The 27,527-nt window shown below is 40.5% G+C and overlaps 1 protein-coding gene across 4 annotated transcripts in view; it reads left to right on the top strand.

The window, feature by feature from the left end:
• The window catches only part of BORCS5 (BLOC-1 related complex subunit 5), a 99,391-nt gene that overhangs the window by 58,995 nt on the left and 12,869 nt on the right, over window positions 1-27,527 (top strand). For all 4 annotated transcript variants that reach the window (XM_058743641.1, XM_058743640.1, XM_058743639.1 and 1 more), the window contains exon 3: window positions 14,518-14,675. In XM_058743641.1, coding sequence (XP_058599624.1) covers window positions 14,518-14,675 — 158 coding nt within the window. The remainder of the gene's footprint in view (window positions 1-14,517; window positions 14,676-27,527) is intronic.

The raw sequence follows: 27,527 nt of genomic DNA, 5'->3' as shown, positions 1-27,527 counted from the left end.
ATTTCAAAACTGTTGTACATTTTCACTACCACTGCACAAGGGTCCCAATTTCTCCACATCTTCACCAATACTTGTTATTTTCTGTTGTTTGGATAACAGCCATCCTAATGGTTAAGCGGCATCCCATTGTGGTTCTGTTTTGCATTTCCTAAATGATTAGTGATGTTGAGCATCTTTAATGTGCTAAGTGACATTTGTAGATCTTCTCTGAAGAAACGTCTACTAAGTCCTCTGCCCATTTTTGAATTGTGTTCTGGGACTTTTTTGTTGTTCCTACTTTTTAATTTTAGCTTTTATCTGGCACTGCATTGTATTTAACTCCTGCTGCTTCTGGTGATCTGCTTGAGGTGTCAGATGACTTCTTTATTATTTCCTACAGTGCTGGGATATAGTAGGAGGGGCTAGCAAATACTCCTAGTATAGTAGGGTTGGCCGTTCCTTCAGCCAGATTTTGAAACCTGCTTATTTGACTGTGGCAACAGTTGGTAGTTGGAGACCTGGAGACAGTGAAATGAGTTCCTGTTCTGTGCCAAATACTATGCCAAGTGTAACTTCACATAATTCTCACAGTACTCCTTTAATGTAGATAGTATTCAAATTGTAGATAAACTGAGTTCAAGGAAATTAAATCCTACTCTTACATAACATAGGTAGTAAATGGCAATCTCAGGATTCAAATGCCCGGGTCTACCTGACTCCAAAGCTTCTATCTTTCATTATATAATGCTGCCCCCCCTTCCATGGCCTGTAAATTTAACCAGAGAGCAAGCCTTTGAACCTGGAAATTGTTGAAGGAGGAAGATGAGTTGAACATTTCACTTCATTCTTTGGGAGGAAAAAGTGGAGAAGATTGTGAAAAGCTAAGGTAAGTTCATAACATTGGACAGGATTTCTTGAAGACACCGCGAGGTGTCTCATCTGTAGAAACTGATCACCTTTGGAAAAATTGTATCTACTTTGGTCGTAACATTCTCTGCTTTTTTTTCTTTGGTAACAAGGTCATTGGCCCATAGATAAATGAATGCCTGGACCTAGATGGATGAACTGCTTTCTATAACTTACCATAAATTCCCTTGAAGCCTGAGTGCCCCTCTACCTCTCTGAGTCTTAAGAAAGGCAAGAATAAAGGGAACAGATATTTGTCAAGATCCTACTGTGTGCTGGGAAAACTGTAAGGGGGAGTGGTTATTATCCCAGTTTTACACATGAGAACACTGAGACCCGGAGATATAAAGTAAACTGCGCAAATCACACAACCAGTACTAATAGGGCTGAATTCAGCTTTTTCCAGGGACTAATAAGCTCCCTGTCTTAGAATTTAATTCTCACAGTTCTGGAGGCTGGGAAGTCCAAGATCAAGATGCTGGTAGATTCAGTGTCTGGTGAGGGCCTACTTCCTCATTCATATAGTCATCTTTTTGTTTTGCCCTCACATGGTAGAAAGGGCAAGTGGGCCCTCTGGGGTCTCTTATAAGGGCAGTAATCCCATTCATGGGGGATCCATCCTCTAATTACCTAATCACCTCCCAAAGGCCCTTCCTCCTCATACTATCATATTAGTGATTAGGTTTCAACATATGAATTTGGGGGGATATGACATTCAGTCTATAGCACCACCTTAATGAGAGAGTTCTTTCTCGGCCCTCTGGTAGTTATGGGTAACTGTTAGGAGATTATTTCTATTCACACAGAACTCTTTCTCCTCAGTTCACTCTTTGCTTATGGTGGGTTGGCATATTATATCCAGCTTGCCTGCACTTGGGGTCTCTTCCATCACATGGTTTAATCAAAACCATGATGATAGCCTGTCTGGCTGGTTTCTTCTCCTGGGTGAGATGGTGCTGCTCTGAGGTGACTGAATGGAGGTAAAGGTTTCAAAGGGAGCCAGTTATGGAGTGCACTCTTTTTCTAAATACCCCAAAAGAATTGGTCGCCAGTATACATCATAGGATCCTGTCCAAGTTGGGTTGGTATTTTTAGACCCCTTTCCTCTTTTTAAAAAAGAGAACTTTTGAGAACTAAAGTTTATATTGAGTAAAGAACATGGCTAATGTGCTTCTGTCTTTCAAATATACAATGACCAATACAGTAAAAAATCTCTTAATAGTTTTGGGGAGAATTTCTTTTTTCATAATCTGTTGCCTTGTTATACCTTCACAGTCAAACTTCCAGAGATTCTGCTCTCAGGATTCTGCAGCAGGAAACCAGCTTCTTATACTGTTTCTAAAATATAGGCCTCACTACTCATAAGACTCATTTTAGTGCTGGAAGTCGCTAAGCCCTTAAAAGTTAAGGAATTCAGTTTGGTAATAGCCTAGGTTAATACCCATATGGTTCTGCACTATACTTTAAAAAAACGTTTTTTTTTTCCTACCTGACATTTCAGAAAGAAAAAGATGGCTCAGCAAAATATTTCCCAAATGTTTAACCCTGATGATTTTTCCACTCAGCACTTTACACAAAGAGGTGGGTACAGATGGCAGTTTGCTGGATCTGGGTAATAATCAGTCTTGGTCCTCACCCATTCCCTGGAGCCCACTCTCCATTTCTGTATAAACAAAGTCATTTCAACAGGGTCTAACAGGGTCTTAAGAAATGTCTCCAGTATTTACCACTTGCAAATATGGAATCTATTAGATCAGGTTTTTAACTCGGTAAACATCTACTTTGAGTGCACCACTGTTTTAAAGCTCAAGAAGAATTAGAAAGCTAAGGGTAATGGTCCTGTTCTCTTGCACAGTAAGGAAGACATAATTTAGAAATTTTAACGTGAAAAGCTAATCATAAACATGTGGAAGAATAGAGTATTAGGAGTGAAGTGTCGTGAGGGCTTTAATTTTTTTTAATGGCACAGGAAACCAAAGAAGTAGAGAAGGATGAAGTGATAGAATAAAATGTTAGTCATTGAATCTAGAGGGTGAACATTTGGGTATATTTTTTCCTACTTTTCTATGTGTTTGAAGATTTACATAAGAAAAACTAAAACTAAAAAGTCTTAACCATAAAGAACATTTATGAAACTATACAAAAAATAACTTCAAGAAGATATATGGTTCACTCTATTACTAAGGGTTTAGGTTATTATTAGAGTTGGTAAGAATTAAAACACAGGTGTAACTGTAGAGGCCCTCAGAGGCCAGGTAATGCGAATGAAGGAAGTTGGCTGGTCAGATAGCAGTGGGAAGTGGTGGGATTGAGAGAGTAGGAGAGTATGCACCTCACTGAAAGCATCTGCACTTAAAAAAAACCCTGAAATTCAGAAACGTGAAATTTTAAAAAACATACATTCAGAAGAAACACAGTCCAAAAGGCTGGCAGTTTGCGGTCTCCTACAAATGACAAAATTTACCATCTCTAAATTTACCCAGCTTTCTGTTCTCCCTCCTCTTTTGATCAGAAGATAATAGGGGTGGTTCAGTTATCAAAATGAGGGAAACAGGTTCCTGACACTTGAGAGTGATGGGAAATATTTGCTTACTGCCTCTAGAATTGGCCTATGTTGCCACAGCTTTGTAGCTTCGGGAGTAGAAAAAGTGGCCTGTCGTCGTTGTGGTCATCGTCATCATCGTCGTTGTCTCCTCCTCCTCTTCTCTTCTCTTCTCCTCCTCCTCTCCCCCCCACCCCCCTTTCTATGATCCTTCTTGCTCCTTCTATGATCTGGAGCAAGATTTGTGGTAGATTTTCAGAGATGGCTGTGAGTCAAAAAAAACAAAAAAAAACACATTCTGATAATAGACCCATCTACCTGGGCTTGGCTTTAGATGATTAGGGGGAGGGTACAATTGTAATTTATAAGGATGATTTAAAGTATAATTTCTTTGACTTTGAAGTTGGCTGCAACTTAAACAACTCTAGTATGCCTTCTAGACTTGGCAGCCTTCTTAAAATTTCTTTTCTCTTTTTTTTTTTTTTTTTTAAAGAGAAAGAGTAAAGGTTTTGTTTTGTGAGCCAGAGTTGGGTTGTGGGTCCTCTGCTTCTGCCCTTCAGCCCTCTGGAAGCTTGGGCTGGTCCTGACGTTCCCCAGTCAATACAAGCTCCCAGTAGTCTCCTCAAGCACTGGAAATCTTCCTCATTCACTTTCAAAGAGCAGATTCAGACTGAGACCAGGCCTCACTCTTAAGTATATGTGGAGAACAGAGTAGGGACCCTGAAAAGGCTTTTTCTCCCTAAAGTCTTCTTCAGCTCACTCTTTGCTTGGAATTCCAGCGGTAGAATGTATCCTCCTAGCCTAATTTGAGAACCTTTTATGTACTAGGTGCTGTATGGCAGACATAAGAGGTAAATAGATAAGTAAAATATCTTCCCCCATCTCAAAGTTTGTTATGAGGCTTTTATTTTATTTTTTAAAATTTTTTTAACGTTTATTTATTTTTGAGACAGAGAGAGACAGAGCATGAACGGGGGAGGGTCAGAGAGAGAGGGAGACAGAGAATCTGAAACAGGCTCCAGGCTCTGAGCGGTCAGCACAGAGCCCGACGCGGGGCTCGAACCCACGGACCGCGAGATCATGACCTGAGCCGAAGTCGGACGCTTAACCGACTGAGCCACCCAGGCGCCCCTGTTATGAGGCTTTTAATTTAATTGCCGTGGAGAAGATTATGTTTTAAGGTATATTCAGCCATGTCAACCTTGGTGAGAATGAAAGATATGGAACTAGTTTGGGCTTATATAATTGGGGATACTTGGGGCAAGGGATGAGGGGAGGACTGCCCAAGGAGATACTACTTATAGATGAGAAAGACCTTGGCCACTTTTTGTTAAAATAAGTTGATTTACTTAAAAGTTTTTGGAACGAAATACGTTCATCTGGTTTAAAAAAAAAAAAAGTTAAAATATCCTGTGAAAGTCTTCCCTCCTACCCTTGCTCTCCATTTGTCTGACTCTTGTCATTCCAGAGTTTCTTTAAAATATAAGCAATTATGAATATATATTTTTATTACTTGCATACCACCCATTTCTTACACAACGGTGGCATAGTCTAAACACCATCCTATATACCTTTCTTTTATTACTTAATCTTTTTTTTTTTTTTTAAGCACTTGTTAAAAAAAAAGCATTTGGTGTACTTTCCTCCATGTAGCTTTGAGCTACCAGGACACTGCACCGCCCTCCTCTAAATCTTCTCCTCCGCTCTTCTGCTGAAGAATTTGACCTTCACAATGACAGGCTGCTTTGAGAGCCTTCCCGTCCCCAGAACTTTGTAGTGGCCCGATCGCACCACCTCAGTGATAGGAGCGACTCCAGGCTTGGTTTTGGCAACATTTAGCCATGTCTGCTCGCTGACCAAGGTCCACAGTTTATCAAGGTTGACAGTTGGGCAGAAGCTCTTGTTCCTAAGTCATAATACTTCATACCAATGTTCCCAGAGTAACCTGAGTGATGTTTGTTTATCCCAGCCTCCTGGGTGCTTCCCCTGCTTGCCTGCCCATGCAGCCATGGCTGTGGCTCATATGGCCCGGAACTTTCCAGGTCTTCCTGTCTGCATACCATGTTGGCAGCCTAGGTGAAAGAGTTATTACTTAATATCTTATGGAGATTTTTCTCTCGAATACATATAGAGCTCCTTTATTGGTTTCTCTGGTCATATAATATTTATGGATGTAACTTGGTTTAATTAACAAGTTCCCTGTTGATGGACATTGAGGTGTTTGCTCATCTTTTACTATGACAGTCACTGCTGCAACGAATAATCTTTTTTTTTTTTTTAATTTTTTTTTTCAACGTTTATTTATTTTTGGGACAGAGAGAGACAGAGCATGAACGGGGGAGGGACAGAGAGAGAGGCAGACACAGAGTCGGAAACAGGCTCCAGGCTCTGAGCCATCAGCCCAGAGCCTGACGCGGGGCTCGAACCCACGGACCGTGAGATCGTGACCTGGCTGAAGTCGGACGCTTAACCGACTGCGCCACCCAGGCGCCCCTGCAACGAATAATCTTATATATTTATACCTTACACAACATTTAGCCTATGTGCTAATTTATGTGTAAATTCCTAGTAGTGAAATTGCTGCATCAAAGGCTCTATGGATTTGTGATTTTGATATCCATGCCAAATTGCCCTCTGTGGGGGTGTTAATGACTTATACACTAATCAGCAATGCCTATTTTCTTCATAGTTCCACCTATAGAGTTTTTATCATACTTTTGGATTTTTACCAATGTGATAGGTGAAAAATGGGCTTGAGTGAAGTTTTAAGTTTTTTTATGATGAATAAGGTTGTACATCTTTTCTTGTAGCTGAGGCATTGAGATTTCTTTTTCTGTGAACTGCCTATTCATATCCTTTGTCCATCTTTCTTTTGCTGATTCCTTACTTGCCAATTTCTAGGAGCTCTTTATATAATAGGAAGTTTGCTCTTTCTGATATGAGTTGCAGATATTTTTCCCAGGGTTTTTTTGTTTAACTTAGGGTGTTTTTGTCCATGAGGAATCTTGATTTTTATATTGTTGAATTTATCAGTGTTTCCTTATGGCCTTTGCGTTATCCTGGCCCACTATTGAAAGCACAAAATCTTTCATTCCTCTTTCCATGGCACCTCCTCTCTCTGTCTAATTCTTGGATTGGCAGCAGAAAGCTTTCGGTAACCTTCTTCCTCAGGTCTGTTCCTGGGACTGTATCTTTGTCAGTTTTAGGGTAGTCCTTGATAATTTTGTGAGAAGATTTTAGTGGTCTGAAAAATCCCCATCTTATTAATTTCAGGCACTCTAGAAGACTGGCATTTTCTTATGAAACTAAACAAGTGGTTGTCACATGGCCCAGCCATGGCAGTCAGTCTCAGGGCATTTATCCCAGAGAAATGAAAATTGGCTTATACACAAACCTGTGCACAACTGTTTATAGCAGCTCTGTTTTTAACTTCCCCCAAACTGGAAACTACGCAAATGTCCTTCAATGGATGGAAGGTTGAACACACTCTGGTACATACATACCATGGAATACTACCGAGAAATGAGAAGGAGCAAACTATTGATAGATTCAACAACATAGATGATTCTCGAATGTATTATGTTGGGTGAAAAAAGCCAATCCCCAAAGGTTACATGTGTTGTATGATCCCATTTATAAAACATTGTTGAAATGATAAAATTAAAAAAATGGTGAACATGGGTGCCTGGGTGGCTCTGTCTGTTAAGCCTCTGACTTTGGCTCAGATCACGATCTCATGGTTTGTGGGTTCGAGCCCTGTGTTGAACTCTGTACGGACACCTCAGAGCCTAGAGCCTGCTTTGGGTTCTGTGTCTCCCTCTGTCTCTGCCCCTCCCCCTCTCATGCTTTGTCTCTGTCTCTCAAAAATAAACAAACATTTAAAAAAAATTTTTTTTAATGGTGAACAGATGGGTGGTTGCCAGGGGTTAAGGATGGGGAGGGGAATGAGAGAGGTGGATGTGGTTATGAAAAGCAGCACAAGAAATCTTTGTGGTGATGGAACAGCTCAGGAGCTGACTGTGGTGGTGGATTCATGAATGTACACGTGTGAAAAAAATTGTATAGAGCTAAATATAGTAGACACCCTTATCCGTGGGGGGATATGTTCCATGACCCCCAGTGGATGCCTGAAACTGAATGGTACTGAACCTTACATATATTAGGTTTTTTCTAAATGTACACACCTGTCGTAAAGCTTAATTTAGAAATTAGGCACAGCAAGAGATTAATAATAACAACTGATAATAAAATAGAACAATTTTAACAATGTACTATAATGAAAGTTATGTGGATGTACGCTCTCTCTGGCTTAAAACGCCTATTGTACTGTCCTCACCCTTCTTGTGATGACGTGAGATGATAAAATGCCTGTGCAATGAGATGAAGTGAGGCGAATGATGTAGGCATTGTTATATCCTGTTAGGCTACCATTGACCTTTTGGCAGTATGTCAGAAGGAGAATCATCGTGTGGTTCACCGCTGCTGTACACAGACGTGCACGTACATGAATGCTCACACACATACACACACACACACACACACACTCGAATGCAAGTAAAATGGGGACATCTGCATAAGATCACTGGATTGTATCGCTGTCAGTCTCGCTTGTGATGTTGTATTATAGGTTTGCCAGATGTTAACCTTTGGGGGAAGTTGAGTAAAGGGATACACGAGATCCTATACACAGGATCTCAATAAAACTTTCAATTAAAGAATAAATCCCTATTTTTGCAAATAGTGGCTTCATCAGAAGCTACCGTGTGGAGGCAGGTTTAGCTGGAGTAACTGGTGCTTTCATCTGTTAGGATCCACAGTGGAACTGCTGAGGGACCTAAGTGCTGGCAGTGGAATATGGGGGAACAGAGTGGTACCTCATGTTCAACCCTGCCCTTACCTTAGCTCTTTCAGGTGAGATGAAGATCTGAGAACACTGACTGGCATTTCTGAGGATTCTCTGTGATAGCCCAACTAGGTAGCCCATCATACAGCCTGCTGAGGTAGGGGAAGTGGGGGAGGAGAAGACTGGTTTAAGTTCTAGTACCGGAGAAATCAGTGAAAGTTTGACGTTGGTGGTTGGGGGCAAGAATGGGGAGGGGTTCCTAAGATGAGCTTTGATGTGGGTGGGCTTAAACTGATTATGCTCAGCATATGCCCCATTGTCATATTGATTTTGGTGTACCTTATGCTATATCATTGGCTCTGATATGAGACAGTGTGGCCCTAGCTTAGTGGTTCTCAGAGTGTGGTAGGGCGATCCCTGGGATCCATGGGACCCTTCTAGGGATTCTCTGAGGTCAAAACTATTTTCACAATAATACTTAGGCGTTTGCAGGGCGCCTGTGTGGCTCGGTCAGTTGGGCTTCCGACTCTTGGTTTCGGCTCAGGTCGTGATCTCATAGTTTGTGAGTTTGAGCTCCACGTCCGGCTCTGTGCTGCCAGCGCAGAGCTTGCTTGAGATTCTCTCTCCCTGCCCCTCCCCTGCTTATGCTCTCTCTCTCTCTCAAAATACGTAAATAAAAAAAATACTTAGACACTCACTAGCTACACTCATTCTCTTACAAATGTACAATGGAGTTTTTCAGAAGCTACATATTATAAAAGCAACGTATTAAATGCAGAAGCAGATATGAGAATCCATATGTTTTCTGTTAAGCCGGACATTGAAAAGACTTATAAAATTTAAACCAGTGCCACTCTTCTCACTTTTTTGTTTTGGAAAATATCGTTACTTCTTTTAAAATATGTTGTTCATGTTAGCATGTAATGAGGCTAATATTGTTGTTTTAAGATAATTTAATAAATATTTAAGAATTTTCTCAGTTTTAATTTTTAATAGGTGAATACTGGTGTTAACCACAGAAACAAAGCTCTTTGGGGTCCTCAATAATTTTTGAAAGGGTAAAGGAATCCTAACACCGAAAAGTCTGTGAACTTTTGGCTTGGCAGAGTACTTGGCCAAAAGTTGGTATGTTTGAGTTCTAGTCAAAAGTTTGATGTGTGACTATGGACAACTCATTTAGCCCCTTTAATTGATTTTTTTTCTTACATAAGTGTTAGTAATTATCTTCCTCTACATACTATACCTTAAAGAAAAGTAAGTTAAGTTTATATGAAAGGCTTTGAAAATAAGTGTCCTATGCACATGTCAGGAATTTAATAGTTACACAACAAAACTGATGTTGGAAAAAAACATAACAAAAGTTTCTGGTGTGTTCACTGACATTCACTTTTTAAATTTCTTCATTTTTGCATCTCCTCCTGATGGGTTCCTTTACATATTATTTCTGTTTCTCAGTTTCTCAAACAGCCATTTAAAAATGTTATTATTAAAGTATAGTTGGCATACAATGTTCTATTAGTTTCAAATGTACAACAGAGTGATTCCATAACTCTGTACATTGCTCAAAGCTCACCACAAGAAGTGTAGTCCCATCTGTCACCATATAACGTTATTACAGTATTATTGACTCTATTCCCTATGCTCTACTTTTGATCCCCATGACTTATTTATTTTATAACTGGAAATTTGTACCTCTTAATGCCCTTTACCTATTTCACCTATTCCCCCGCTCACCTCCCCTCTGGCAACCACCAGTTTGTTCTCTGTACTTAAGAGTCTGTTTTGTTTTTTAGATTCCACATAAGTGAAATCATATGTTGTCTTTCTCTGTAGGAATTATTTCACTTAGCATAATACTCTGTAGGTCCATCCATGTTGTCACGCATGGCAAGATTTCATTCTTTTTTTTTATGACTGATACTCCTCTGTGTGTGTGTGTGTGTGTGTGTGTGTGTCTGTCTGTCTTCTGAATCTATACATCTTCTTTATCCCTTCATCTATCGATGGACATTTGGATTGTTTCCATAATTTGGCTACTGTAAATAATGCTGCAATAACCATAGGGGTACATATATCTTTTCAAATTAGTGTTTTCATTTTTTTGAGGTAAATTTTTAGAAGCAAAATTCCTGGATAATGCGGTATTTCTATTTTTAATTTTTTAAGGAACCTCCATTTTACACAGTTTATACAATGGTTGCACCTATTTACAGTCCCACCACTGTGCACGAGGGTTCCCTTTTCTCCAATCCTTGCCAACACTTGTTGTTTCTTGTCTTTTTAATGCTCGTCATTTTGATTGGTTTTTGATTTGCATTTCTCTGAGAGAGATTAGTGATGTTGAGCACCATTAGCCATCTGTGTGTGTGTCTTTGAAAAAATGTCTATTCAGGTCCTCTGCCCATTTTTTAATCAGATTGATTGGGTGTGTGTGTGTGTGTGTGTGTGTGTGTGTGTGTGTGTGTGTTAAATCATCTAAGTTTTTTTTAATGTTTATTTTTGAGAGAGACAGACAGACAGACAGACAGACGGAGTGTGAGTGGGGAAGGGGCAGAGAGAGAGGGAGACACAGAACCCAAAGCAGGCTCCAGGCTCTGAGCTATCAGCACAGAGCCCAATGTGGGGCTAGAACCAATGAACTGCGAGATCATGACCTGAGCTGAAGTTGGATGTTTAACCAACTGAGCCACCCAGGCACCCCAAAACATCTAAGTTCTTTATGTATCTTGTATATTAGCCCCTTGTCAGATACATCATTTGCAAATATCTTCTCACTAGGTTGCCTTTTTGTTTTGTTGATGGTTTTGTTTTTGTTTTTTGCTGTGCAGAAGCTTTTTACTTTGGTGTAGTCTCAACAGTTTATTTTTGCTTTTGTTTCTCATATCTGAGGAGACTTATCCATAAATACGTTGTAAGGCTGATGTCCAAGAGATAACAGTTTTTTCTTTTAGGAGTTTTATGGTTTCATGTTGCACATTTAGGTCTTTAATTCATTTTGAGTTTACTTTTGTGTATGGTGTTAAAACAGTGGTCTAGTTTCATCCTTTTGTGTGTAGCTGTACAGTTTTCCCAGCACTATTTCTTGAAAAGACTGTCTTTTCCCCATAGTGTATTCTTGGCTCCTTTGTTGTAGATTAATTGACCATATAAGTTTGGGTTTATTTCTAGGTTCTCTATCCTGTTCCATTTGTGCCAGTACCACACCATTTTGATTACTGTTGCTTTGTAGTATATCTTGAAATGTGGGCTTGTGATTTGTTCTTTCTCAAGATTGCTTTGGCTATTCCAGATATTTTGTGGTTCCATACAGATTTTAGGATTATTTGTTCTAGTTTTATGAAAAATGCTATTGGTATTTTGATAGGGACTGCACCCAATCTGTGGATTGATTGGAAAGTATGGACATTTTAACAATACTAAAATTTTTTTCCAATCCATGCACATGGTATGTCTTTTCATTTGTATCATCTTAGTTTATTTCAGCAATGTCTTATAGTTTTCAGAGTTTAGGTCTTTCACCTCCTTGGTTACATTTATTTCTAGGTATTTTATTCTTTTCATTCTTTTAAATGGGATTTTTATTTATTTATTTATTTTTAAATTTTTTGGTTAAATGGGATTTTTAAAATTTCTCTTCCTGCTACTTCATTGTTAGTGTATAGAAGTGCAACAGATTTTTTTTTTAAGTTTATTTATTTATTTTGAGAGAGAGCATGAGCAGTGGAGGGACAGAAAGAGAGCGAGAGCAAGAGCAAGAGAGAGAATCCCAACCAGGCTTCCTACTGTCAGAACAGAGCCCAGTGTGGGGCCTCAAACCCATGAAACCCTGAGATTATGACCGGAACCAAAACCAAGAGTCAGCTGCTCAATCTACTGAGCCACCCAGGCACCCCAAGAAGTACAACAGATTTCTGTATATTAGCTTTATATCCTGCACCTTTAGGGTTTTCTATATGTAGCACCATGTCATCTGCAAATAATGATAGTTTTACTTCTTACCAATTTGGGTGCTTTTATTTCTTTTCCTTGTCTGATTGCTGAAGCTAGGACTTCTAGTACTATGTTGAATAAAAGTGGTGAGAGCGGATATTCTTTTCTTGTTTCTGATCTTAGAGGAAAAGCTTTTAGTTTTTCACCATTGAGTATGATGTTACTTGTGAGTGTTTCATACTTGACTATGTTGAGATATGTTCCCTGTAAATCACTTTGTTGAGAGTTTTTATCATGAACAGATGTATTTTGCTGCTTTTTCTGCATCTATTGAGATGATCATATGGTATCTATCTTCCCTTTTGTTAATATGATGTATCACATTGGTTGATTTGTGAATACTGAACCACGCTTGCATCTGTGGAATAATTCCCACTTGGTCATGGTGAATGATCTTTAATGTATTGTTGAATTCAGTTTGGTAATATTTTGTTGAGGATTTTTGCATCTGTGTTCATCGATAATATTGGCCTGTAGTTTTCTTTCTTTGTAGTGTCTCTGGTTTTAGTAATGGCAATGCTGGCCTCAAAGAATGAATTTGGAAGTTTTCCTTCTCCTTCTATTTTTTTGAAATAGTTTGAGAAGAATAGTAGGTATTAACTCTTTTTAAAATGTTTGGTAGAATTCACCTGTGAAGCCATCTGGCCTTCAACTTTTGTTTGAAAGGAGTTGTTGTTGTTGTTGTTGTTGTTTACTGACTCAATTGTATAACCAATAATTGGTTTCTTCAGATTTTCTATTCTTATTCAATATTGGAAGATTGTATGTTTCTAGGAATTTATCCATTTCTTCTAGGTTGTCCAATTTGTTGGCATGTTTTCATAGTAATCTCTTATAATTCTTTATATTTCTGTGATGTCAGTTATTATTTTTCCTCCTTCATTTCTGATTTTGAGTCTTCTTTCTTTTTTTTTCTTGATGAGTCTGGCCAAAGGTTTATCAATTTTGTTTGCCTTTTCAAAGAACCAGATCTTGGTTTTATTCATCTTTTCTCTTGTTTTTTTTTAGTCTCCATTTTATTTATTTCCATCTAATCTTTATTATTTGCTTCCTTTTTACTAACTTTGGGCTTTGTTTGTTCTTCTTTTTCTAGTTCCTTTAGGTGTAAGGTTAGATTGTTTATTTAGATTTTTCTTGTTTTTTGAAGAAGGTCTATATCACTATAAACTTCCCTGTTAGAACTACTGTTGCTGTGTCCCAAAGATTTTGGACCATTTCATTTTCATTTGTCTCCATGTATTTTATTTCCTCTTTGATTTATTTATTGATTCATTGGTGGTTTAGTGGCATGTTGTTTAGCCTCCATGTGTTTGTGTTTCTTCCAGTTCTTTTCATGTAATTGATTTCTAGTTTCATACCATTGTAATTAGAAAAGATACTTGATATGATTTCAGTCTTCTTCAATTTATTAAGATTTGTGTTGTGGCCTAACGTGTAATCTGTCCTGGAGAATGTTTCGTATACACTTGAAAAGAATGTGTATCCTGCCATCTTTGGATAGAATGTTCTAAATGTATCAGTTAGGCCCATCTGATCTAATGTATCATTCACAGCCATTGTTTCCGTATTGATTTTCTGTCTGAATGATTTATCCATTGATGTAAGTGTGATGTTAAAGTCCGCTACTCTTCAGTTTCTTTCTTTATGTCTGTTAATATTTGTTTCATATATTTAGGTGCTCCTGTGTTGGATACATCAATATTTATAATTATTATATCCTCTTATTGGATTGATCCCTTTATCATCATGTAATGCCCTTCTTTGTCTCTTGTCTTTGTCTCTTTGTCTTTGTTTTGAAGTCAGACAGTCATTTTAATTATTAAAAGAAATTGAGTGAATACACTTTCCAAGGTTTTCATTCAAGAAGGGATTTATATTCCTGATACCTTGAAATAGTGTCATAGGGTCAGGAACTGTATTCTGGAGAAACCACTTACTAGTCACTGTGTGACTTTAGGAAAGTTACTTCTCTGTGTCTTGAGCTTCTTATCTATGAAATAGGACTAATAATTCCTTACTTTCTAGGGCAATTATGGGTATGAAAAATGATGTATAGGAAGCACTTTGCCGAGTGATTGGTGTGTAACAGATGCTCCATAAATGACAGTTGCTATGTTTGTTTTTAGTATATAAGAAAAGATGTAAGATTAAATCTTAGTCTCCTATCCTGTCTTCAGTGAATTTGTTGTTATTTATAAAACAAATTTGTTGACAATAATTTCCATTTTACTTGATTTAAATTTTTTCTACTTTGAAGGACTATTGAGTGGCCAGACTTCCCCAACAAATACCAAACTGGAGAAATTGGATTCTCAGCAGGTGTTACAGCTCTGCCTTCGATATCAGGACCACCTTCATCAGTGTGCAGAGGCCGTTGCCTTTGATCAGAATGCTTTGGTTAAACGAATCAAAGAGGTAATGTACTGTGGGAAAATAACATCACCAGCTCACGATTCTCATTTCCTCTGACTACCACGTCCTTTTCTACTGAGCAGTAGAGCCAATGATCCAAGCTTTATGGGAAGTAGCCATTTTCTTAGTCTTTTTTTTTTTTTTTTACATTTTATTTTATTTATTTATTTATTTGTGAGGGGGGGGGGTGAAAGTCAGCAAGGGGCAGAGAGAGAGAATCCCAGGAGAGGCAGAGGGAGAGAGAGAGAGAAGTGGGACTCACCTCAAGCAGGGCTCATGTTCACCCAAAGCAGGGCTCAAGCTCACCCAAAGTGGGACTCGAACTCACAAACCATGAGATATGACCTGAGCCAAAGTCAGATGCTTAACGACTGAACCCCTCAGGCACCCATCTTAGTCTTGACATTTGTCCTCTGTCTTTCCTAGCAGTAAAATGTGTTGGTGAAAAGGAGTAGTCTATGCAGCTGGACTAATCTGGAATTTGAATCCTGATTCACCACTTATTTGCTTGGATAAGTTACTTAACTCGTTCTGGTCTTGGTTTTCTCATCTGAAAAATGGGGTAATAGTAACAATGGGGGGACAGTAACACTGTCCCAAGTGTTGAGGGATGATTAAATTGCTTAGTAAGTGTTAGCTATTGTTAGTGTGTGTAAAGTCCTGATATACTAATCTGCTGTAGCTAACATTATATCTTTGAATGGACTTTCGCTGTTTCCTATATAATTTACATTTTGTTTTCCAACAGGGTATCAGTTGTTTGAGAGCAGGAGCCTTGATATCTCTTTCAATTATTTTTTCACTGTATTAGCATGTGAAAAGCTAGGTGATTTTTATTGGCTGAATGGAAACAATTATGCCTACTTAATGCACAAGGTTTTTGTGAGGGAAAGAGCAAGAGAACTCATGTGAAAGTACTTAGAAACCTAAAGTGCATGGTACAAATGTTTAGTAATTATTAATAATAGTAGGTACTTCTGTGAAGCACTTAAATATATCATTGGCTGGGCTGCTGCATGCACAGCTCTGTGAGCACTAAGGTGTAGTACATACACTTTCCAAAGTTTTCGGTAAAGAAGGGATTGAGATTCCTAATACCACAAAGTAGTATCATATAAAGAAAAGGGCAGGAGCTCTGTCCTGGAGAAACCACTTATGTTAATGGCACCTCCTGGAGTTGTTTAAATAGTCCTGGTCAGTGGCTCAGGCATGAAAAGAAGATGGACATGAGGAAACACACAAGTAAAGGGTTGAGAATTGTTGCAAATTCATTAACAATTAGTAATAGATGTAGTACATCCTTGAGATTACACAGTTGTCACTAATTATATTGATAGATTTAAATTTGCCAACGCCTCCAATGCTTTACTACTTACCTTTCATAAAAAGTATACATATGTGCTTCTCTCGTGGATTAAGTACTTTCATTTGGAAGACAATTCCAAATTGTCATTTCATATTTGCATATTGGTTGGCATTGTTGTAGCTTTTCAAATATTATAAGCTTATTTTACTGTAGTATGATCTACAGAGATTTCAATCTCAAACATGATTATGTATTAGACTCTCTTGAGTTTTTTGTTTGTTTTAATACTGAGTTCTCTCCTGCCAGTAGGTCTAGGATGTGGTCTGTGAATCATTACTTTAATACACTTACCAAATGACACTGAATACATTCTCCATTATGTGAGATTTGGGAATCACTGGTCTCACGCATGATTTTCCAAAATAAATTCTGGGGCGCCTGGGTGGCTCGGTCAGTTAAGCGTCTGACTTCGGCTCAGGTCACGATCTCGCGGTCCGTGAGTTAGAGCCCCGCGTCGGGCTCTGTGCTGACAGCTCAGAGCCTGGAGCCTGTTTCAGATTCTGTGTCTCCCTCTCTCTCTGCCCCTCCCCTGTTCATGCTCTGTCTCTCTCTGTCTCAAAAATAAATAAACGTTATAAAAAACAAAACAAAACAAAATAAATTCTACCAAACTAGTTCCATGTGAAGAAGGTCAACCTTCTTGCATATTCCATCACCACCCTTGGAAAGTCATGATGCATATGATTTTATTAAAAGCTCTTAGGAATTGGGGCACCTGGCTGGCTCAGTCAGAAGAGTGTGCGACTCTTGATCTTGGGGTTGTGAGTTTGAGCCCCACGTTAGGTATAGAGAGAGATTACTTAAAAATAAAATCTTAAGGGGCACCTGAGTGGCTCAGTCAGTTAAGTGTCCGACTTCGTCTCAGGTCACGATCTCACGGTTCATGAGTCTGAGCCCCACATCGGGCTCTCTGCTGTCAGTACAGAGCCCACTTTGGATCTTCTGTTCCCCTCTCTCTCTGTCCTTCCCCAGCTTGCACTCTCTGTCTCTCTTAAAATAAATATTGGGGCGCCTGGGTGGCGCAGTCGGTTAAGCGTCCGACTTCAGCCAGGTCACGATCTCGCGGTCCGTGAGTTCGAGCCCCGCGTCAGGCTCTGAGCTGATGGCTCGGAGCCTGGAGCCTGTTTCTGATTCTGTGTCTCCCTCTCTCTCTGCCCCTCCCCTGTTCATGCTCTGTCTCTCTCTGTCCCAAAAAATAAATAAAAAACGTTGAAAAAAAAAATTAAAAAAAAAAAATAATAAATAAATAAATAAATAAATAAATAAATATATAAATATAAAAAAATTTTTTTTTTTTTAATTTTTTTTTTCAACGTTTTTTTTTTATTTATTTTTGGGACAGAGAGAGACAGAGCATGAACGGGGGAGGGGCAGAGAGAGGGAGACACAGAATCGGAAACAGGCTCCAGGCTCTGAGCCATCAGCCCAGAGCCTGACGCGGGGCTCGAACTCACGGACCGCGAGATCGTGACCTGGCTGAAGTCGGACGCTTAACCGACTGCGCCACCCAGGCGCCCCTAAAAATTTTTAAATAAAATCTTGAGGGGCACCTGGGTGGCTTAGTCGGTTAAACGTCTGACTTTAGCTCATGTCATGATCTCAGGGCCAGTGAGTTTGGGCCCTGCATTGGGCTCTGTGCTGACAGCTTGGAGCCCAGAGCCTGCTTCAAATTCTGTATCTCCCTCTCTTTCTCCCCCTTCTCCACTCATGCTATGTCTCTATCTCTCTCTCAAAAATAAATCAACATTAAAAAAATAAAATCTTCTAAAAAATAAATTTCTTAGGAATCTTATAGTAAAGAAAGCCAGTGCTTTTCAAACTTACTTTTTTTTATGTTGATTTATTTTTGAGAGAGAAGGACACAGAGCACAAGCATAGGAGGGGCAGAGAGAGAAGAAGACATGGAATCCAAAGCAGGCTCCGGGTTCTGAGCTGTCAGCACAGAGCCCAACGTGGGGCTCCAACTCACGAACCACAAGACCATGACCTGAGTCGACGTCAATGCTTAACCAACTGAGCCATTCAGGTGCCCCTTTTCAAACTTATTTGACCTCAGAACCCTTATCTTAGGTAACATCATATAGAAGTAGTGTTTTTTTTTTAGAACATTCTTTGGGAAATGCTTTTGCAGACACCTTACCATTTTTGACTTCTGTGCTAGAAATTAACCATGATTTTAGAACCATTATTTTGTAATGCTTCTCATTTTCTTATTGGAAGGTCCTCTAATCCATTTCTGTTGTTTTATTTTTTATTATTTTTATTTTTATTGTTCATTTATTTTTGAGACAGAGAGAGACAGAGCATGAGAGGGTCAGAGAGAGGGAGACACAGAATCCGAAGCAGGCTCCAGGCTCTGAGCTGTCAGCACAGAGCCCGATGCTGAGCCCAAACTCCGGAACCATGAGAGATCATGACCTGAGCTGAAGTCAAATGCCCAACCGACTGAGCCACCCAGGCGCCCTCTACAGGCATCAATTTGTGAAAGCTCCTCGCTCCATATCCCCACTCACACTCCCTGCCACCTCTCCAGTTGATCTATTTGGCAGTAAATCTCAGGCATTTAATTTCATTCACAAATATTTAAGTATGTATCTTTAAAGGTAAAGGACTCTTTTGAAAACTTTCCAAAATTTGAATTAATTTTATATTTAGACAAAAGTCACAAAAGTAATTTGGGGAGGTCCTGTATATCCCTCACACAGCTTCCTCTAAAGTGAGCATTTTACAGAACCTTAGTACAATGATCAAAATGAGGAAATTAACATCAGTACCACCCTATTAACTAAACAGAGACCTTACTTGAATTTTATCAGTTTTTCCACTAAGAACCCTTTTCCAGAACACATCCGTAATGCTGTTGGCATACCTGAAATAATAATACCTTAATTTATTCAGTGTAGCTGAACTGCCTTTAAGAAATAACTGATTTAAAAAAAAGAAAAAGAAAGAAAGAACTGATGTATATAGGTCTCACTCTGAACCAGTTAGATAAAAATCTTTGAAGGGTGGTGAGTGGGGGAAAGGAGGAAGCTGGGCATTGGTATTTATGAAAGTGCTCTAGATGATTCTACCATGTAACCAGAGTTGAGAACCAGTGTTCTGGAGCATTCATTTAAAGCAAACTGACTTAAAAAAAAAACAAAAACTGAGTTTAAAATTGTTTGAGGAACTTTGAGATTCACTTTGAGTAGTCAGTAGTTACCCAGGTTTGTTACAGAACAAGGAACAGTACTCAGTACTGAGCAGCGGTACCTCGGTAGTTCTCTGAAGGTGAAGGTGAGCACTGTTTTAGGGTTTTCATTGGTGACTTGGCATCTTTGTTGGTAGATGCTAACAAACTCCTAGAACATACACATCCAGCTGTGCTCACTTCTAACCTCAGGGTTGAAATTAGTCACTTCCAAATGAATAAAGCAGAGGATGTAGTTTTGATATAACACCAAGTCTCTAATATTATTCCAGATGTTTCCTGGAAATTTGGTTGCAAGTGTGAGGAAGTAACATAATGCTGTATGTGTTGAAAAGTAAGGAACTTAATAACCTTGGAGAATATGTATTAGTGGAAGTGTAGAACCTGGATCAACCAGAGACTCATAAAGTTACAGTGCCTGCACTTACTTAAGTTTGGATCAAAGGGAAACACAGCTATATTTTTCTGATTCCGATAAAAGAAAATCAAGGAGTTAGCTAAGCTTTCCTGTTCCTAACTTTGGATGATGCTCTTGAGTGACAAGTTTGTGTTTCACAGATTCATGTGCATGAGAGAGGAGTAGAAGAAAGGGGTAGTCTTCCTTCATAGAGAGCCTGGGTAATACACACTGACTGCTGGTTTCCTTAGTGGCTACTGGGTGACCCCTCCGACAACCAGCATTGCTGAGCAACTATTGCAGACCTACTTAGTGTGAGGTTTTGTAGGGGTTACAAAAAAAACGGACACAGTGCCTGCCTGCTGAGAGCTTAGTTGAAGCGAGGGAACAAAGATACACAGGACAGTACATGAAAGATGAGGCACTGTTGTTGGAGAGTGCTCAGTTGTGGTCCCTAGGTGAAGTTCTGGAAGAATTAAAGGTCAGGATATCCTGGAGCCAGTGAGATTTAAGCTAGCTCTTCAAGGGAATCCAAAGGTTTGGGGAATGAATGGAGAGAAGTCGGGGAGCATTGCTGGCTACAGGAACAGCTTGGCAGTCTTAGAAGAAAATGAACTTTGGGGCTTCCGGGGACAGTGAAGAAATTAAACTTGTTCATATCTCTTCTCTGCATTAAGAACCATAGAACATTGGGGATCAGAGGACCTTAAAGACCTTCTGGTCCAGCACCCTCATTTTTCTGATTCAGAAATTGAAGCCTAGTAGAGAGGGTAAGCAATTTATTTATCCAGGGTCACAGAGTGAGATAGTGGCCAAAATAATGGAGTTGAAAGTGAATGGAGATCAAAAGAGGGCTTGGTGTTTGTTTTGTTTTGATTTGGTTTGGTTTTGCAGGTGGTATCCTTGAACATGTTTACAGGTTGATGGGGAAGAGACAGAAGAGAAGAGATTAATGGGGAAGGGTAGAAAGGGTCTTAGAGCAGGGTCCCCAAGGCAGCAAGAGAGGGTGGGATTTACAGACCTGGGGCATCTGTTTTGAGAGAACAGGGAGAACTTGGACAAGTTTATAAAAAGAAGGATACTTGGCATAGATCAGCCACACCCGAGGAGCCTGTGTGTTCTCCCTGAAGAAGAGGGGAGGTTATTCATTGAATGTGACCAATGAGCAGTAGTACAATTGTGGATGCTGGGAGTCATGGAGGGCTCAGCTGAGGTGGGATAACGTGTACCTTCTATTTGTGGGTGCTTCCGCATAACGGTTCTGAGTGCAGACTCCAGAGCCTTATTGCCTGGGTTCAAATCCTGACACTGTTTCTGACTATCTGTGTGACCTTGAACAAGTAATTCTTTGGAGCCTCAGTTTCTTCCTCTGTTAAATGGAGTAAGGATAGAATCTACCTCACATAGGTTTTGGTGAGGGTTGAATGAATTACTCTCCATGAGGTACCTGGGACCATGTCTGCCATATGGTAAACACTATAGTGATAGCTCTTATTATTGTTTTTAATATAAATCATGACTAGAGAGAAAAGCCTAACCCTAATGCCATGAATTGGCATTGGCACCAATGCAGCCTAAATATTGGCTCATTTTAAGGTTTACTCCCTTAAAATTGCAGCCTTGATACCAATGGCAGCCTAAATATTGGCTCATTTTAAGGTTTACTCCCAACAGCCCAAGTAGGAACAAGATCTAAGTAGAGGCAAGACGTAATTTTTAGCGCACTCTGGTTTCCCTCAAGCCCTGCACGATTTCTTTCAGGCTACAGATGTGGGATATGTGTGATTTTTGTAATTAATTGTTCACCCTGCTTTGTGACTGACAAACTGGTGCTTGGGAACCTGGACTGTGAGAAATGTGAAACTGGATGGCAGCAAATGATTAGTCCTTGACTCCTAGGCTACAGATATATCACTCTTGTCATTTCAGTGATTTTTCTGTGATAGCTCATTATTTCTACTTGAGGTTCAAGTTGGCAGGCAGACACTTGCAATTTTAGGTCACATCAGCCATTGAAATTTGGGTTAACTGAAAAGTGCAAGGAACATACATCTTCCTAATGTGGGTGCTTTCCCCAGGGATAGGGGATTTAAGAGAGGAGGGCAGGTGGCAAATTCACAGTCCCAGGAAGACCCAGTTGAGACATTTGGAGCAGCTCTTGTCACTGACCTGGATCATGTTTCTGCCTCACTGTAGCTGCTGTCAATGGGTAAGTATGTTCATAGATTGGAACGCTCTGTTAACTAAGATAAAACCACTGGCTTTATTTTGTTGCAGTTACTGTATGCTGGCTTGAAGACCTTGAGACCAAATGCATAGTATGATTCTGGTAGTCGGCGTTTTTCATTCTTAGATGTGTCGATACGCATGCTGTTTTAGCGTAAACCAATATGAAGCATTGAATGGAGTTTCAGATGAACAGATAAGAAAGGGTTTTAGTTCTGAGAGAGCCATGTGGTTACATGGGATTATAAATAGACCCCAAAGTTTCTCTAATGCAGCCCTTTCATTGCACAAATAAAGAAAACGAAGTCCTTGAGTTCTTGTGGGACTTGCCCAAGATTTTTCTTCTAGTTAAAATGGCTAAGATATGATAGATCATCAGCCCTCTTTTCCACTTTACCATACTACTTCTATTCTACTTCTTTGGAGTACTTCATTTTGATTTGAGGTGTCCCTTTTTCATGCACGAGGCTCTCAACTGGTGTTTGAAGGAGTGAGCTACCAGTCATGGGCTTCACACAGAGCTGGGCAGGGGTTTCTTTCGGGCAACAGTACTGGAACGTTTAAGACCTAGCTAGAGCTAGAGCCATTTTCCAAGTATTTGACCTGACTTCCTGTACCGTGTTTCCTCCCATAGGGCTGGGGGAGAGATGGTCAAGGTTAAATGAGTTGCTTACAGTGTTGCACAGAGAATCAGTGTCTGAACTGGCACTAGCATTCATTGTGAGCTCCTTCAGGTAAAAACCTGGTTCGAGTGGACCATTGGCCCTGTGAGGCTGTTACTTCTTTACCACCTTGAACTGAAACTCCTTTACATTTTAGCCGTGTTACATTTCTGTTGCTGCTTTTAAACATACCCTCGCATTGTTTTTGTTGTTGTTGTTTGCTTGACCTCAAATTATAAAATGGGTTTAAAACTACAAATTTGGGGGTACCTGGGTGGCTCAGTCAGTTAAACATCTGACTCTTGATTTCGGCTCAGGTCATGATCCCACGGTTCGTGAGTTTGAGCCCTGTGTTGGGCTCTGCGCTGACAGCCTGGAGCCTACTTGGGATTCTCTGTCTCCCTCTCTCTCTTTGCCCCTCCACTTGCATATATTTTCTCTCTCTCTCCCCCGCCTCACTCCTACTGCCTCTCTCCTTCCCACTCCCTCTCTCCCTCCTCCCCCCCCCAAATAAATAAACATTAAAAGAAACCTACAAATTTTGACAAGGTCATTGAGATGTTAGGCTTTCTTTTTGCTAATATTTGAAAGAAAGTTTTAGGTTCCCTTTCTATCTTACAAGTTACTCTGGTATAAATTTCAGGTTGAGACCTTACAATATAATTATAGTTCTCCCCCATTCTTGTCCTTTGGGCAACCTTTCTTTTTGGTAAGAAATACAACTGGTCCCTTGGGTGGCAGGAAATGCAAATGGGGGATTGAGCTTATTCTGGTTTGTCTGGTTATAAGGTATGCATACAGTACTTCCTTGGGCCTGGCCCCACACTTTCTTTACACCAGCACTGTCCTGCCAGAAGGCTGAAATCCTGGAAAAGGGCCCAACCTAGTTTATTACTTGCCTTTGGAAATGTAGGCTTGTATTTTTTGGCGAAGCATGAGCAAAACTCAGTTATTTGACTGCTCCAAGATTTAACTCCATTCTAATTCTGGATACTGACATATGAGCATGTGTGAACAGCAGCCCTGTCCCCCCCACCCTGGTTTGCTTGCCCTAGACATGCCCCTAGACAGATGGAGCTGCCAGCTTTTCTCATCCTGGCCACATGTGCCGGGTACTAGAGCCCCCGACCCTCATCCTCCCATAGGTCATTTCCAGTCTGCCAGAGTAGGCAATGTTAGAGGCCTCTTTCACTGCCTCTCTTGTGAGGAATGCAGGAATAATTGCAATCTGTGAGCTAGAGAATAAGCAGCATTAAGGGCACATGAGTTATAGAACTGGAAGCAGGGCTGGGAAAAGCTATTCCCTGTCCTATTTCTCTTTCCACGAAGAAAAACAGAATTATAGCAAATTTGCATGTTGCTGCATGCTTGGAACAATGCCTGGTGCATAGTTAACATTTAATAAATGTTTGTTAAATGAAGAACTTAATGTATTCTTCATTTATTTCCCTATCTTTATCCTAGTGATGGAGAAGCTTCTTTATTCTATTAGGGAAAATAAAGGTTTGGGAGTTGTATTACGGTAGGCTAGACTGCAGCTATAAATAGAGTAAGAAACGTGTAATGGCTCAAATGCAACAGAAGTTTATTTCTTGCTCCTGTTCAGGGTGGGTGTTTCTGGATGTTAGCAAGTGACTCTCCTCCCTTGACTTCAGGGATTCAGGCTCCTCTCATCTGTGTCTCTGTCCTACCCAAAGACCACATCCTGGTAGCACCTGGTTGGCAAAAGAGGAAAGAGAATGGAATAGCACAGGAGATTCTGTGGACCAAACCATAAGTGTCACACATCACTTTGGCTAGAACTCAATCACATGGCCCCAGCTAACTCCAAAGGAGGCTGGGAAATGTAGTCCATATGCGTGCCCAGGGCTGTATTAAGTTTTGAGCTACACTTTGAATATCTGTATCATCTTTCAGCTTATATTCCTAAAATGCGTCTGTAGCCCAACATTGAGATTCAGAAGGGCAAATTTCGTGATAAATTTCACTTGACTTAAGTCCATCAATGAAAGGCAAGTGATGCTATGAAAACACTTAAGCTTTTAACATTAAGTGAAAAAACCAGAACATGGCATTATACTATCAATATGATTTCAACTATGTTAAATATCCTTTAAGAAAAAAAAATTTGAAGGAAACATGACAATTAACTGTGGTTACCCTTTAATGATGAGATGATTGGTGGTATTTGTTTTTAGCCTGCTTCATTCTGTTTTCTTTATTTTACAAATGTCCATCTCGAACATGCATTTTTCCCCCCAGCTTGGAATATCTCTGTTCTTTTTTTCTCACAATATGTTAGCCTTATTAGGGTTCAGTCTCTCTGGCTGTAGAATTTTGACTCACTGAGATAAGAATATGCCTTTCAGAACTTTGTATGCATATGCCTTTACATGTCTACTTAATTTATGAACTCATTCAGCTCTGTGCCAGGCTCTGTTCAAAGTGGGAGGCTGTAGCTAGGTTGAGGATATATCGCTGAACAAAACAGACCTTACCTATCTGGAGAAACAGACAATAAACAAGGTAAAATAAAATATATAGCATGTAAGATAAGTGCTAAGAATGAAAATACAAAGCAAGGAACGGGATTTGAAATATCAGTGAGATGGAAATTATAGATAGGGTGGGCCAGAAAAGCCTTTCTATGAAGGAACTTGTAATATAAAGATCTCCTGGCTAGTACAGAGTGAGCCAGGAGACTTTTCCTTAACACTCTGTCGATACCTACGATTTACCCAATTTTTTGACCAATGACAATTACAATACGCCAGATTCTTTTCCTTATTAACAATCTGCTCATTGTCATCCTTATCTGGATGTTCTGAACTGCAGACTTCTTTGCTCTCTCTGTTGTTAGTTGGGAGAACACTTGCAGATCCATACTCCTTTAAAAAAATCTCACTAGATCTTTCAGATCTCAAGAATTCCCAAAGGATTTTTTTCTGGTGTGTTCCTAGAACTTGAGGCAACAGTTAACGTGTTTCTGCCCCTGTTGACAAACTGTATTTTAATATCGTAAACCTTTAGAAGCCATCCTGGCCTCAGTCCGCAGTTCATCCTACACCTGAGTAGAGGGCTTACTACTTGTCAAGGATCACATCAAGCCATTACTAGAAATCGCTCAGGCAGAAAGTTAAGGTGACAGCCTGTAGGCCTAGAGCAAGTGAGATAATGAACGTGAAGGAAGTCTGCAGGACTACAGGCAGCTGTGTCCATGAAAGGATTATTTTAGGGAGTAAAAGACATTTATCTCAAATGTGGCAAGACCAAGGAGGGAAGTGATGCTATTCTGTAGAAGTATGAGTATTTGTAGCACAATGACAGCATAGTCTAGTAATGGTTTCTTCCTAATCCTAAGGCACCTCGGCCATTCTCTCTTCATTCTAGCCAAAACCTGGAGTCTTTCAGTAAATAGTCGCTCATCTGTCTTTCCAGCTTGTAGTGGTCATGGCTGTTCTCCCAAGTCCACGAAATTCAGACTGCTCCCTGGTCTCTACTCCTGCTCCATGTCTCCTCCGGTCTTCCCTCCTGCTAGAATGTGCTCCCCGTCTCTGCCGGGCGGATCCTTTAGACCTGTCAGTATATGCCAACAGCCTGTATTTAATGCATTCCTGGTTTCCTGTGGTCAGGAAGGATCTCCTGCCTCGTGTCTCCCCGCCTCCCCCCCACCATGCTCAGAAGTGTTTGCCAGATGAATGTGTGCATTAAGTTGAGTTGTCACCTCAGCCTCTGCACAGGTGATGATCTCGGCCTCCGGTCTCCGGATCAGGCCCTCACGTGTGCGGTGAGGTCATCCAGCATGGTGCTTAGGACTGCACACTGTGGCATCCACTGAGATATGATACTTTGTGATGTTAGTATTCTCGCATCCTTTCTTCAGGCACAGGGTAGAGAATTTTGACTGTAAAACATTGACCTCCACACCACCACTAAGGTCGGTTCTCCACTCTGAATCAAAAGAGGGATTGTGTTCATGCACAATTGGGTGCAGAAATGAGGGAATTATGGAGCACACGGTCCAGTTGTTTTAGTCCTCTTAGCTCAGGTTTTAAACTATTGAATCTGTCACCAGACAGACTTTTATTCCCCTTTAGTCCTGGACGTTGGGAAGGGGAGTCCAGGCTAGTGACGTGACCCCCAGATTCTCTTCACCAGCCAGCCGCCCCATCTACCTGCACAGCTTCTCCAGATTCTCCCTTAACACCTCAGAGTGACAAGAGTCATAATGGTACAGCGGTCGTTTTCTACTTGTGGACCACGTGCTGGGTCTGGGATAGGCATTTTACATGCACCGTCGTCTGTGTCTGACAGAAGAAGAAACTGAGGTTGGAAGGCCTGAAAGGTAAACCGTTCAGCGCTCCCCAGTTGTGGGGTGGCAGGGCTGGGACTCAGACCCACACCTGGGACGCCCGAGCCCGTGCTTTCCTGCTTCTTTCCCTTCAGTTCTTTATCCCAAGGCCTTCTACGTCCCGCCTCCTCTCATCGCTTGTGTGCGATGCTCACACGCTTTCCTGGACCTAGTGTTTCTTTACAATATTCCCTTCATAGTTTCAGGATCCACTTTTAGATTTCAGAAGCAGTTCTGATAGGATGCAGCCACACTTAAAAAATAACCCTGAAGACCCCACATTTCCTCTGCCTTCACCGAGGCTAACTTTCCACGCTCTCCACCCACCATTTTTGAGAAAAGGGCCTTTAAACCAGTCCAGTGGGAGATGAGGAGTGATGAAGGTGGACAGGGAGAGAGAGGTATAGTCAGGGAGGCCAGAGAGTAGACTCTCTGGAGCAGAGACTGGCCAAGGAGACAGAGATTAAGGCGTGTGTGTGCCCTGAACTACTGTCTTGCAGAGAGTGCGGGGAAGGCTCTCCCAAGGGGGAGAGAGGAGTGGGAGTTTTGCCCAGAACTTTTCTTTTTACCCAGATCTTTTTTCTTCACTTGCTGCCTTTCAGAGGCACTCACTAGCCCTTCTCTGGGGCATGGGGAGGAAGGGGGTCATCTGCCCAACGG

This window comes from Neofelis nebulosa, chromosome 8 (assembly GCF_028018385.1).
Source record: "Neofelis nebulosa isolate mNeoNeb1 chromosome 8, mNeoNeb1.pri, whole genome shotgun sequence".
NCBI lineage: Eukaryota > Metazoa > Chordata > Mammalia > Carnivora > Felidae > Neofelis > Neofelis nebulosa.
This window is presented reverse-complemented; position numbering and strand designations above follow the sequence as displayed.